General features: G+C 39.6%; 1 protein-coding gene across 4 annotated transcripts in view; it reads left to right on the top strand.

Moving 5' to 3' along the window:
- The window catches only part of LOC135141335 (steroid receptor seven-up, isoforms B/C), a 40,563-nt gene that overhangs the window by 17,709 nt on the left and 9,545 nt on the right, over positions 1 to 13,309 (top strand). For 2 of the 4 annotated variants that reach the window (XM_064072344.1, XM_064072345.1), the window contains exons 3-5: positions 990 to 1,213; positions 1,266 to 1,430; positions 1,484 to 1,565. In XM_064072344.1, the coding sequence (XP_063928414.1) occupies positions 990 to 1,213; positions 1,266 to 1,430; positions 1,484 to 1,565 (471 nt within the window). Of the gene's footprint in view, positions 1 to 914; positions 1,214 to 1,265; positions 1,431 to 1,483; positions 1,566 to 13,309 lie in introns of all 4 variants that reach the window. The other 2 variants (XM_064072342.1, XM_064072343.1) reach the window with 1 other exon arrangement.

Below are 13,309 nucleotides of genomic sequence, written 5' to 3'. Positions count from 1 at the left end.
CAAGCTTTTCGGTGTGTCAGGCTTCAACATTAAAACGAATCTACAACGTATTTATGAATAATCCATCTTTTTGTCAGTCAAATAAGAGTGGTGACAATCGTAAATAAAACTTCATCGTTTCAGTCTCATAGCTTCATTTTCCACGTCTCAAAGCACACAGACTTAAATGTCAAAGCTTTCACTTTCAGAAGTGGAAAATGAATTTTTTAATACCGAAATTTCAACAACTTGGTACATAATTCCGGTTATTTTTAAACCTAAAGTACGAAGTTTGAAGTTACAATTCGAAAGTTATAAATATTTAAAATTTGAAATTTCCATTTTAATAATTGTTCTGTGTAGTTCTTTACATATTCTGTTTGTGGTTGAAAATGTAGTAAAAGGTTGCTTAAAATTCCAGAACTATATAATTTTGTTTGCATGAACGAAATAAAAATGTTGCGTTTGTCTAAAACTCTCGATTTGAAAGATAATAACAAAGAACAAGAAAAACTCAGCCAATTTAGAAACCAGTTTAATGTTTTCCAGAAAGCACCTAAACCTCAAGGTCTGAAATCGTGCAGCCAAAACTAAATCCACGCAAGTTGGATACTTTTAATTTATGCCGCTGACAAATGCCTAAATTGAATAAAATTGGTTTGGGGCCAACAAAACCGTCTTGGCATCCTGTCGGGGAAAGTTGGCGGCTTTTCTTACGATTCATAGTCTTGTTTACTTCCTCCCGCAGGTTAGACAAGGTCAAAGATTATTGTTAAATGTAGAATAAATTAATTCAAGTGAAACACATCTGAAACTTTAGCCATAACCAGTGATTTGTCTACCCGTAAAAATGCTAAACACAATCACACAGCTGTCGTATGATTAGATTATGTTTCCGCTTTAAAACATCCCTGATGGGTTTGGAATTTTTGCAGCCGTCCAGCGAGGTCGAGTGCCCCCGTCTCAGCCAGCTCTTCCAGGTTTATCAAATCAATTCCTTAATTCCACAGATTCCGTAACGTCATCTCTCAGTAACCACACTTACCTGAGTAGTTACATATCCTTGTTACTGAGGGCGGAACCTTATCCCACCAGCCGATACGGGCAGTGCATACAAGCCAACAACATCATGGGCATAGACAATATCTGCGAGTTGGCAGCAAGACTCCTGTTTTCGGCGGTGGAATGGGCCAGGAACATCCCCTTTTTTCCCGACCTGCAGGTTACAGATCAGGTATTTGCGAAAAGTAGAAACCTCGTCGGTTCTGATCGGTTTCGTGTTACAGGTTGCACTTCTTCGGCTAGTGTGGTCTGAATTATTTGTTTTAAATGCTAGTCAGTGTTCGATGCCACTCCACGTGGCGCCACTGATAGCAGCAGCTGGTCTCCACGCATCGCCAATGTGTGCAGATCGGGTTGTCCAATTTATGGATCACATTAGGATATTTCAGGTACAGTATGGATTTGCGACGATTGTGTTACTACTATTAATTTTCTTCCACAGGAACAAGTAGAAAAATTAAAAGCCCTTCACGTCGATTCAGCAGAATATTCATGCCTTAAAGCCATAGTCCTTTTTACGACGGGTGAGTGGTAGTTTTAATTAGAAATTTACAACATTATATATAAAGTGTATTGTTTCGGGTTTCGCGCCCGACAGAGATGTAGTGTGTGATAGTTGCAACAGCTTTGATAAACAATGCATTGTTAAAATTGTCTCTGACGTGGTCACCATTGTGGACTCTTGCATTATCAGTTCTTCCTGCGTTACCCCTTCAGTCGAGCCCTTTTCGTTACCTTTCACACAATTGCTGTTCTTGTATTCCGCAATATAGGCTATCGCCACTTCAAAACCGAGATAAGTTTGTATAATTAATTATGAATAGTGCACCCAGACAGACGATCAATAAAACCGGACGAGGCGACAGAAAAGTCCCTGCAAGGTTTAAGACAAAAGGCGCGTTAACTAGGAGTAATCGAAGCAGTTTTGCTCACCAGCCACTCGAGTTGTTCAAAAAAAAAAAAGGACGAACGTGTTGGGGTTAATTAAGTTTGAAAATATTAGTATAATGGACGTAATAGCCGCAATTAGAGTCATCATATGGTCGTTGTTAATAGTTTCAAGAATAATAATTAGAAACGCGCAATATAAGTAACAAAGTAAGTGTTAATGGGTTTGTTTAAGACGATCATCAGCTTCCGCACTATCATATGGCTCTCGTCTTTGAATCGTCACACATGGAGGTATTTAAATTCGCCGACAACGATCTATCCTTGCATCAGTTAGAATGCATAATTAGCTCGTGTTTTTCTCGATTTTCCCAAATAGACAATGCGTTGTAAAAAGCAAAACGAGAACAAGCATCTAGAATTGCGCACCGGTATTAGACGAACACCTGCGTCAACTTTGACCTATTCCATCGTGGTCAATGGTTTTCCGCAGCCAGGATCGTAACAGACGACGTATAACAGAACAGAGGCACTTTTTAATATTCAAAAAAGGCTCATATTTTAGCCGTGGCACCGTCTTGCTCGTTCGAGGGCCATCAAGGTAAGCGAATCGCTTTTACAGTTACCTTGTCGCCGCTGCGCGCCGATAAACCGGCAGTAAGGTCCTTATTTTGGACAAGTCCGGGCGGAGAACGGCAAAGACCAATGTTGTACTATGTGAGCAGGACTTCTCGTGTGTGAAGTTGGTAAGCAGGTTAGGTTACGAAAGGTCGTGACTCGCTGGTACGCCCGAGGCCTGGGGCCATCAGAGTCCATGAGCCACAAGCCGCGAATGCACTCCCCGCTGCATACTCGAGTCCATGGGCGCCGGCTTTTACGGGCACAGAAAAGTGTGCCCTTTGTCTGGTAACCCTTCGCCATTTTGGTGGTCCACGTGCACCCACGACGCGCCAAATCCGACTGCGCTTCCGAGTTTAGCCCATTGCTGGAGGAGATTAGTGGCCGCCCGCCGGCCCAAAACAGCCAAAGGTCGTGCCCTACAGATAAGATTTCAATTTAAATTATATACACGCCGCCGCTGAATAACTAAACACCGGTCTTGTCGCCCCACGGATGGGGTGCCGACACGAATAACTCACTGCTATCTCAGATCGATGAGTTTTACGATATTTTTACGTTTTAATAAATATGCGGGGATGCTGCCGGCCTTTATGGCCACATTAGCAGATTAACGCGGACATCATCAATCGCCCATGGAGCTTTTTCGCACTCCACTTTTCCGCTCGGCCGAAAGCAAAACCGACAATCTTCAAATCCATAACTATGTAATTACTACGTGGAAAAAATAAATCAATGTTAAAACGCGCGTAACTCGAGGAGCGGTAGATCAAAGCAAATATTGTAGGGACGGGTCGTGTTCAAGCTCTTACCACATGTTTCTCACATCTCGGATTGTTTTTACAACCAGGAACTAATTCTGACGGTTAATATTTCATTCCACTTTTTGCCTCTCGATTATTTATATCAATCGCGAAATTTTGATTAATCAATTCTAACTTCACTTACGGGACGCCTACATTACAAACGTGCCGAATCCGGATCATCATCAATTCTAGTACACTTGGTCGCACAAAGGACGTCGTCAAACATCCGTTCGAATTATAATAACAAACACATTTATTGAATTGTAGTTCGCAGAAAATGCACTTGGTATCATTCGCGTGCAGCAAATTTCTCCACACCCAAATTTTTCTTTAATAACTGTGATGTAACCACACTTTAATTTTTTTTTTTTGCTTTAAACTGGTTCATTGCTATTTAAATGTCTACAGTTTGCTTCAAAACCTTCATTACAAGGTCCGTAGTTGTAGTTTGCATGCGCAGGTAGCGGAGATGATGAGAAAAATTGCTCCAGACTTTGCAGCGAACCCAGTACATGTCGCCAAATTTTTCGTTCGTTATGCAATCAACACTTTTTTGGTGATGATTGAATAATTCTGCTGTGTAACACAACACTAACGACATATGCGTTCTTGTGACGAAGTTAACCGCGAGAGTATTTTGACCACTAGACTATCAGGACACACAAAACTTATGCGTCGCTGTGGCGATGTAAACGGCGAGCCCTTTGTACGTCTATTGTAAGACGAATCGTCTTTGTTTTAGTTTTGATTACTATTTGTGTAGAATTTGTAGCTTGTAATCATTATCGAAGGGTGAGTTTGTAGTGTATCGGGCATGGAGGCGATATTGTATTCCTAATTTTGCGCGAGTTAATTGGTAGAATGTGACGCCCTTTATCATACATAACGAATTGCTTGCTTAGCATTAGCCAGCGCAAACAATAATCTGAATACAAAATGAATGGCAAGGACCGGAGCAATTAAGAGAAAGTGACCAGCTGGGTTTTTGAAACAGATTTAGGAAAAGTGAGGCCGGTGTTTGAAATTTACGCATGGAGTGGTATAGATTCCGGGGTCTAATCGCTTAGTGCTGACATGGATAATCCCAATAATTCGATATTAGAGATCTGATCTCCGATTCGGAGGAATCCGTGCATTAAATCGAGTTCGGAATGCTGGCAAAGTGATCTCGTTATGTTTTTTTCCGGTTATTAAGATAATGCGGATAGTTAGGTTGAGCATACCGCGTGATAATCCCATGTTTGATAAGAAAGTGAAGTTAAAGTTTAGGTCGTAAACCGTGTTCGGAAAATAGCGTTTGACCTATGGAAAGGTTATATTTTAGTATATTAACAGATAAATTGTCCCTTTTGGGCCATAAATCCCGTGAATTAACCCCCGGTGACCTTTTGGCCTCAAAGGTAAAAAGTCATCTAGTAAACGTGTCTTTTTTAAATGCCCTTTGAACGACATAAACGCAACAATTCGCGTTGTCGAATTAGTAAGTCGGACGCCCCTTCGTGGTCTTGCGTTATGCGAATTTGAAAAGGGAAAGCTCCCTAAAAAGTCCCGATATTAGTCACGTGTAACATATTGCGTCGGGGGGATGGGATATTGTCGTTGCCGGGCTAATATCAAAATGCTGTCCCACTTATCGCACGGACCAGAATTAGAGGTGGCTCTCTAATTTGTCGGATTTCCGGTCCTCCAGTCACATGTTAGATCTTGGCCTAGACGGTGGACGATAGACGACTATGTTACGATTGCTATAAATCCTTGCTAATAGCTCGACTACAATGCCAGTGCTAGTCGTCGTGAATTCGGCGATACGCCTTTTCACTGTCGTGGTCCACACACTCCGGGTACCTCACTACAACGCCAAAATTATTTAGCTCCTCATTACATTTTTGTCGATCGACCGGATCGAAGACATGATAATCCATCATTTCGGGCTTTATCTCAGAATATTGTTGTTGATACGTCTGATAATTGGGTACAGACTTTAACGAAGCCGCCTATTTCCTCTCATTACCGCGATATTAACCTTCTTTAATTTATCGATCCATCTCCTTTCCGACAACGTGGGAAAGATTTTTATCGAATTTCCCTCTTTTCCGACATGCATATATTTACGACGACTGCCAAGCAAGTAATTTTGCTTTGGAAACTAAATAAAACCGCGGTGTACACCCGTCGTAAATTTTCTAAACACGAGTCGTATATTACTTGGCGTTGATACAAGTGGCTAATGTGAAAATTTTGTATACAAAGTAGTTTTATGCCTTCTACAGCCGTCGACAATTGGGACTATAAAATCTTATCACTATAAGATTACATTTATGTCTTTTCCCGACGCTGGCCACTAACACCTCTCCGCGCAATAAATTCCAAAACGCGGATGACAACTTGCGCAACATATTTCGTAGAAATTGAAAGCCATTACTCCGGGAAAAAATAAACACCAAATAGCCCGTTGCCTCGAAATAAAGAAAAAGATTTATGCATTTCACTTGCCGCATTACATTGGAATTGTGTCTATAATTGGCACGCATTAATCCCCGATATCTGTCGACCAGCTCCCCTCGTACAGGGCAAATGTTTGTACCTCGTCTTTTCCACTACGTCCCTCCTGCGGTTAACAATAGATTTATGCAGATTGTCCAATTGCAACATGATGCCCTTATATTTTATATAAAAAGATCTCGTATAACACTCATTGTGATGCTTATCTTTACGATACCCGAGAATAGGACGGCGACTCTTGAGCACGTCGCCCTTCGCACCGTGAGCGCTCTTAACCTCCTTGGAATCTCCGCTAATCGATTCTTTAGCCAAATTGCTCACATAATACTACATTTCGAAAAATACTCTCACCGCTTACTCTTTTCATCGTTCCAAGAACCAGCCGTCAAAATTTTTCTCGCGTGAGATTCGAACTCGCTGACTCATCGTCTTACTTAAAACGTATTATCTATTATTATTCAAATGGTATTTTCTTCAAATACGCTCGGCATTCTTAAAAACAAACAGTAGAATCACTGTTTGTAGCATATGCAAAAGTGGGTCTTCCGTTTCCGTTGTCCATCGCGTGTTGTCTATCTGTCTGTTGGTGATTCGTCTGTCTGTCGTCCCCACCAAAAATTTGATGACGTCAGTAAATCGCGAATCTTTACAAGGGACGGGAATTACTGTCTAACCTTTTTAAATCACTCTGTTATAGTGGTAAGCAGGCCGTTACGGCGTGGAATTAACACATTAGAAACACAGAATCCAAATGTTTGTTTTGCTTAATGGAGACAAGGGAGTTGGAGAGTATAATCCTGAAAGCAAATATTTCTCTTCTTGTAGTTTTTGTAGAAACAAGTGTATGTATATGGTGTTTGGCTTTTATTCACGGTTGCGTATCGCGGTGAAGCGAGCGAAGCTCGCTATGGAATAGCTTGAGATTTTACGCTTAACATGAAGCGTTTTCTTGGTGAAAGAGTGGAGTTGAAGGAAATTGTCTGGCAATGCGTGGTTGCGTCATAGTGGTGCGAGAATGTCCTTGTCGTATCGACTTGTGATAAGAAGTGCGCAGTTTAAAAACAAAGTAATACGATAAATAATAATAAGATGACAGGCTGGCATGTCATTATCTTTATCTTTGAAGCAAAGTCATTTCAATTTAAAAACAATCTCGAGTAATGGAATAAAGTCGAGCGTCGGTTCGGTGTTACCCTCGTTGACATGAAGACCTCTGTTCTTGTATCGAGGAGTATTAAGAAGGGTAACAAAGGTAATAAAATTGGGGAAGAGTGATGAAACGCGGCGGCGGCAAAGGGTTGGTTAGGTTTTTGCCGAAAATAGTGAGGCATATCAATCTAGAGAGGAGTCGGCAGTGACAAGCCGTAATTAGTCAATTAAGAACGTTCCATCGGCTTGCGAGCAGACGAAACGCACGACTACGAATAAATAATAAAATGTTCGTCGTACCAGAGACAATTAAGGACAAGTGTTACTTACAACTCCTCAGTAATTACTAATGTAGCAAACTTTAATTGTTGAAAAACACCAGCTGCGTGACAAATAATAATAAATATAACCGCGAAATTGCGTAACCGTTCATTAAGAACTTGTTAAGACTAAAAATAACTGAACATAAAGAAAACTCTTCATTATCTGAATATCAAAACTAAACCGAACTGGATAAGGGCGCCTGTCTTTAATTCATTTACCAGTTTCGCCCTTTTTACTCCAACCCACTCGGGACCAGTCGCACTCATTACTGTTTATCGATTCTCGGATAATTTAAATTGCTGCTTGTCATTTATCACCGATTTTATAATTGCCACCTGATGATCTATAGCGGCGAACTATGTGACCGTTAGCAGTTCTAAATGATTCAACCCAAACACAAATTCAGAACAGGGTCGGGTTTAAGCTGCTTTCACATTTTTGATTTATGACCAAGTCAAAATTTCAACAAGATCGCGAAAACTCACGCTCGCTGCATCGCGGACACTCGATACACCGCAAAAGGCAGACGCAGATTCAAACTTCCTGGACCAACACAGATTTTTAACAATAGAGAATCTAATAATCTTGTATGTTCGCATATTCGAGAACCGTCTCGAACGCTGTGTGTAAGTAGTTTTTTGGATGGCGTGGATTTGAGTTGGTTTTTGTCGCCGGAGCAATTATCTGTAGGCGGTTGTTGCGGTCGGTGGCAAAAATGATTTGTGAAGTTTTTGGAATGAAGTTTTTCGTTGATGCAAATGAGAAAGTTTGGTGTGAACCATTGGCGCAGGAAATTATAAATATTAAAATATTATTTACAATTCAAACTAAGCATGTTTTAATAGCGGCAGTTTTTAAGTATAAATATGAAGTAAGTCGCGTTAATTCGTCGGCGGTAAAAAAGGTTGTGGCGAGCCGTCAGGGACAAATCCTGCCAAAAATCGGATCACAAAAACCACGAACTGCTTTGTTATGCACCCCAAGCTAAGCACGCCACTATTTCATTGTGATTTATTTGCACTTCGGTAAAAGAATCGAAAAAACGAATCTGAATCAATCAACCATTACTTTAGATGGAGACCTGCGGAAGATATAGGAGTGAGGTCAAAGAGAGGTCAGTGTCATTCCGAGCCGCAACCTCTCCTCGGCCATCTGCATCTCGCTAATATCCAGCTAGACGTCAGTCGCTAGTTCTTGCTGAAGGCTCACTATTTCACCTAAACGCAAAAGTCTAAAAGTCGACTCGAGGGAAGCGGCAGCCACACAACAGATTATTCACCCTTCTAAAGCGCACTTGCTTGGGGCGACATCCCTAAAAATTAAAAGCCACAGATTTGCACTATGCTGTTATAACAAAACTACCCCACCCCCGTGCCTACGCCACACAGCCCTACTTTCCTGGACTATCTGGCCGTGAAGAAGTTGAAAATCAATAATCATCCCACAACAAATGTGTCATCTCGTAAAAGAATAGACTGCACACACCCCCATCTTTTGTGCGGAGCTTTGTTAAGGTCAATCAACACCACGACAGGCTCGTTCTATAAAATTCACAAATCGTGCTAGGGGTGGTTTCGAATTATTCAAAGTTTGCTTGAATTAAAAAACAAATACACAACTGCTTTCATTGTATCGAATATTCCCTACTTCAATACGGAAGCAGAACTTCCGTAACACGGGGTGAGGGACTGACAACAAGTGCTGCCAATGCGCGAGACAATTAATTCCATCACAAACAACACTTTTCAAATAGAGGAAATGCGTTTTTGTACTTATTTTGCCTTCTTTCGGTAAGAAAAATACCACCACAACTTCACTTCACAGATACGATTCGAAGTACAAAATTGTCTCCAAAATGTATATTTGTGTCTGAATTTATTACAATACTTCCTTACCTTACGTTCAGGAAGCATAAAAGTGTGAGTTTAATATGTTTTGAAGTAAAGATTAATTCGTTGATATTAAACAATTCATTTATGACTTTTACGTCAATGCGTCATAAACTCAAAACAGATAATATGACTTTCACGGATAGAATTGCCAGTTACCTTTTCTTGGATTCAATTCTTAACATTGTTTTAAATAAATTATCATCAGTACATGAGCCTCATCCGTCCTAATAACAAACTAATGCGACATAATGCGTGGGGTAAATTAAAATGATATATGTTGTTAAAAATTAATTCATTAATTCTAGCTTTTCTAATAGCTTCTGAAATTTGTTGCATGTAAGCAATAAACAAAATGGATAAGCTGAAAATGCCGATTTAGACACTCGGTCCTCACTAAACCAGACTTTTAGTTCCCGAGTGTACTTTCATGTTTCTTCGACGTTTCAAGTCTCCTAGAGTTTGAAAAAAGCGGTACCCCACTTCTGTCTGTTTGTCGTCTGTCGTCTGTCTGCCGTCTGTGCCGATTTTTAGTAGACAGATAATCTCCGAAATTACTAGGACAATTGTTGTCAAAAGCATGGGACTACGAGATTCTTTCAAATTTCCCAAAAATTAGTCACATTGAGTCCTCGAGATTCTTTGAAATTAGTTTACAAACAAGACAAGGGATCTCCGAAATTCTTTCAAAATACTTCAAAAACCAGCACAAAGGATGTCCAAGATTCTTCTAAACTAGTTGAAAAATTAGGCAGAAGTGGTCCTCGAAATTCTTCCAAAATATTTCAAAAACCACACATTCTTTCAACCCACTTCAAAAAGGAAACAAAAGGGATCTCGGAAATTCTTTCAAACTACTTTAAAAAATAGAACGCAAAGGGTTCCTGCGATTCTTTCAAACTACTTCAAAAACGAAACAAAAGGGGTCCCTAACATTATTTCAAACTATTTCATAATCAAAGCAAAATGGATCTCTGAGATTCGTTCAAACAACTTCAAAACCAAAACAAAAGGGATCCCTGAGGGTCTTTCAAACTACTTTAAAACCAAAACAAAAGGGATCATCGAGATTCTTTCTTGTTATTTCGAAAACAAATCCTACAGGAGCTTCGCGAGATTCTTTAAAACTACTTCAAAAACAAGACAAGGGACCCCCGAGATTCTTTCATATTATTTCAGAAACAAGACCCACAGTGGGTCCTCTAGATACTTTCAAATTACTTCAAAAACCAGGCACAAAACGTTCCCGATATTCCTTCAAATTACTTCAAAAAGAAAACAAAAGGGATTATTATATAAAATTAGTCACAATGAGCCCTTGAGATTCTTTGAAATTAGTTTAAAAACAAGACATGAGATCTCCGAAATTCTTTCAAACTACTTCAAAAACCAGGCACAAAGGATCCCCAAGATTCTTCTAAACTAGTTCAAAAAGTAGGCAGAAGTGGTCCTCGAAATTCTTCCAAACTATTTCAAAAACCACACATTCTTTCAAACCAGTTCAAAAAGGAAACAAAAGGGATCTTGGAAATTCTTTCAAACTACTTAAAAAAATAGAACGCAAAGGGTTCCCGAGATTCTTTCAAACTACTTCAAAAACGAAACAAAAGGGGTTCCTAAGATTATTTCAAACTATTTCATAATCAAAGCAAAATGGATCCCTGAGATTCGTTCAAACAACTTCAAAACCAAAACAAAAGGGATCATCGAGATTCTTTCTTGTTATTTCGAAAACAAATCCCACAGGAGCTTCGCGAGATTCTTTAAAGCTACTTCAAAAACAAGACAAAGGACCCCCGAGATTCTTTCATATTATTTCAGAAACAAGACCCACAGTGGGCCGTCTAGATTCTTTCAAATTACTTCAAAAACCAGACACAAAACATCCCCGAGATTCTTTCAAATTACTTCAAAAAGAAAACAAAAGGGATTATTAGGTATATAAAATTAGTCACATTGAGTCCTTGAGATTCTTTGAAATTAGTTTAAAAACAAGACATGAGATCTCCGAAATTCTTTCAAACTACTTCAAAAACCAGGCACAAAGGATCCCCAAGATTCTTCTAAACTATTTTAAATAACTAGGCAGAAGCGGTCCTCGAAATTCTTCCAAACTACTTCAAAAACAAAACACAAAGGCTCCCCGAGATTCTTTCAAACTAATTCAAAAACAAAACAAACGAAGTCCCTGAGATTATTTCAAACTACTTCAAAACCAAAACAAAATGGATCCCTAAGATTCGCTCAAATAACTTCAAAACCAAAACAAAAGGGATTTCTCAGGTCCTTTCAAACTACTTTAAAACCAAAACAAAAGGCATCCCCGAGATTCTTTCAAACTAGGTACTTCAAAAACCAGGCACAAGAGCTCGCCGAGATTCTTTTAAACTACTTTAAAACCAAAACAAAAGAGGTGTCCGCAATTTTTTCAAATAACTTTAAAAACCAGACACAAAGGGTCCCCGAGATTTTTTCAGACGACTTTAAACCGAAACAAAACGGGTCCTCGAAATTCTTTCAAACTATTTCAAAAAACCAGGCGCAAGGCGTTCCCGAGATTCTTTCAAACTACTTCAAAAACCAGACACAAGAGGTCCCCGAGATTCTTTCAAATTACTTCAAAAACAAAACAAAAGGGGTCCCTGAGATGATTTTAAACTACTTCAAAATCAAAACAAAATGTATCCGTGAGATTCCTTCAAACAACTTCACAAGCAAAACAAAAGGGATCCCCGAGATTCTTTCAAACTACTTCAAAAACAAACCAAAAGGGGTCCCTGGGATTCTTTCAAACTACTTCAAAAACAAAATACGAGGGGTCTTAGAGATTCGTCAAATTAGGTACTTCAAACACAAGACATTATGGATAGGTGCGGATTCGGCACCTCCGGAAATGGGGAATTTTCCAGAGGTGTCAGGAGCCATGGTGCATCAGAGCGACGATGCTAGAATCCAAATTTTGTATATTTTTAAATGAAATGAAACTTCGGCTTTTCACGCACCGGTCTAAATTTTTCTCGCGTTGGTTCAGCAGGTCCCGTGCACCTTTGTTTGTATGTATATTCAGGGCCGGCTCTAAGGGACCAGGCGCCCCGATGCAAACTTACTGTTCAACGCCCTTAAAAAAAATTTTGTAAAAAAAAAACAATTAAAGTTTTGTAATCACATATTTTTGTAGAGAGATACTTTTTATTAACAAACATGCATAAAATTATGATGAATCAATCTTAATATATAAAAGTGTTTGTCTTAACTGACAGACTGACTGATTCATCAACGCAAAGCCTAAACTACTGAAGCTACAAACATGAAATTTGGACAGTAGGTTACTTTTGTGTCATAAGCGCCCATTCAGAAAAGATTTCTGGAAATTCCGCCCCTACGGGGACAAAATAGGGGATGACACTTTGTGCAGAAATGCCGTGAGTTTTTAAGTCAGACGGGTTCACTGGGGAGGTAGGAGTGAACGAGATGAAAAATGATAATTTCGGAGGCTTGCACGGTCGGAGTCAATACATGATCGTTCTCCGGGTTGGAACCGTGTAATTTCTCAAAAGAGTTTCGCCTCTGGTATGGTTGACATACTGAGTTACCGTGCTCTTTTGCCTTATTCTTAATCCTGCTCCTGAAGATGCCACTTACGAAAGTATGCGAAACGTTGAGCCGAAAAACCCAATTTACACGGTTCCAACCCGGAAAACGATCATGTATGAAAAATGATGAGTCGTAATTGCGAATTCCACGCAAATGAAGCTGCGAGCAACAACTTTTCTATAGTTTAGGAAATATCGTTGTACCCTATAAAATTTTCTTGCCAATAACGAGACGGAGAGTAGTACAATAACAAGAGATATTTACAATTTAAAGTTGTCGCGTGGCGGTAATCCGCAGACCTTAAATTTCTAAAACAGCGGAAGTCCGACCCTATGCGTACAATTACCTGCTAAATGTTCTCCGACAAATTCGGGGGGACTGGTGTGAGCCATAAATATTTCTTACCACTGTACTACTGTCCGCCTCGTTATTGTCAATAAAATTTTATAGGGTACACCGATATTTCCTAAACTATACATAGTATAAATATAAAAATAT

Source organism: Zophobas morio, unplaced genomic scaffold (genome assembly GCF_036711695.1).
Source record: "Zophobas morio isolate AGI-343-1 ecotype UQ-CSIRO unplaced genomic scaffold, CSIRO_AGI_Zmor_V1 ptg000044l, whole genome shotgun sequence".
Taxonomy (NCBI): Eukaryota; Metazoa; Arthropoda; class Insecta; order Coleoptera; family Tenebrionidae; genus Zophobas; species Zophobas morio.
This window is presented reverse-complemented; position numbering and strand designations above follow the sequence as displayed.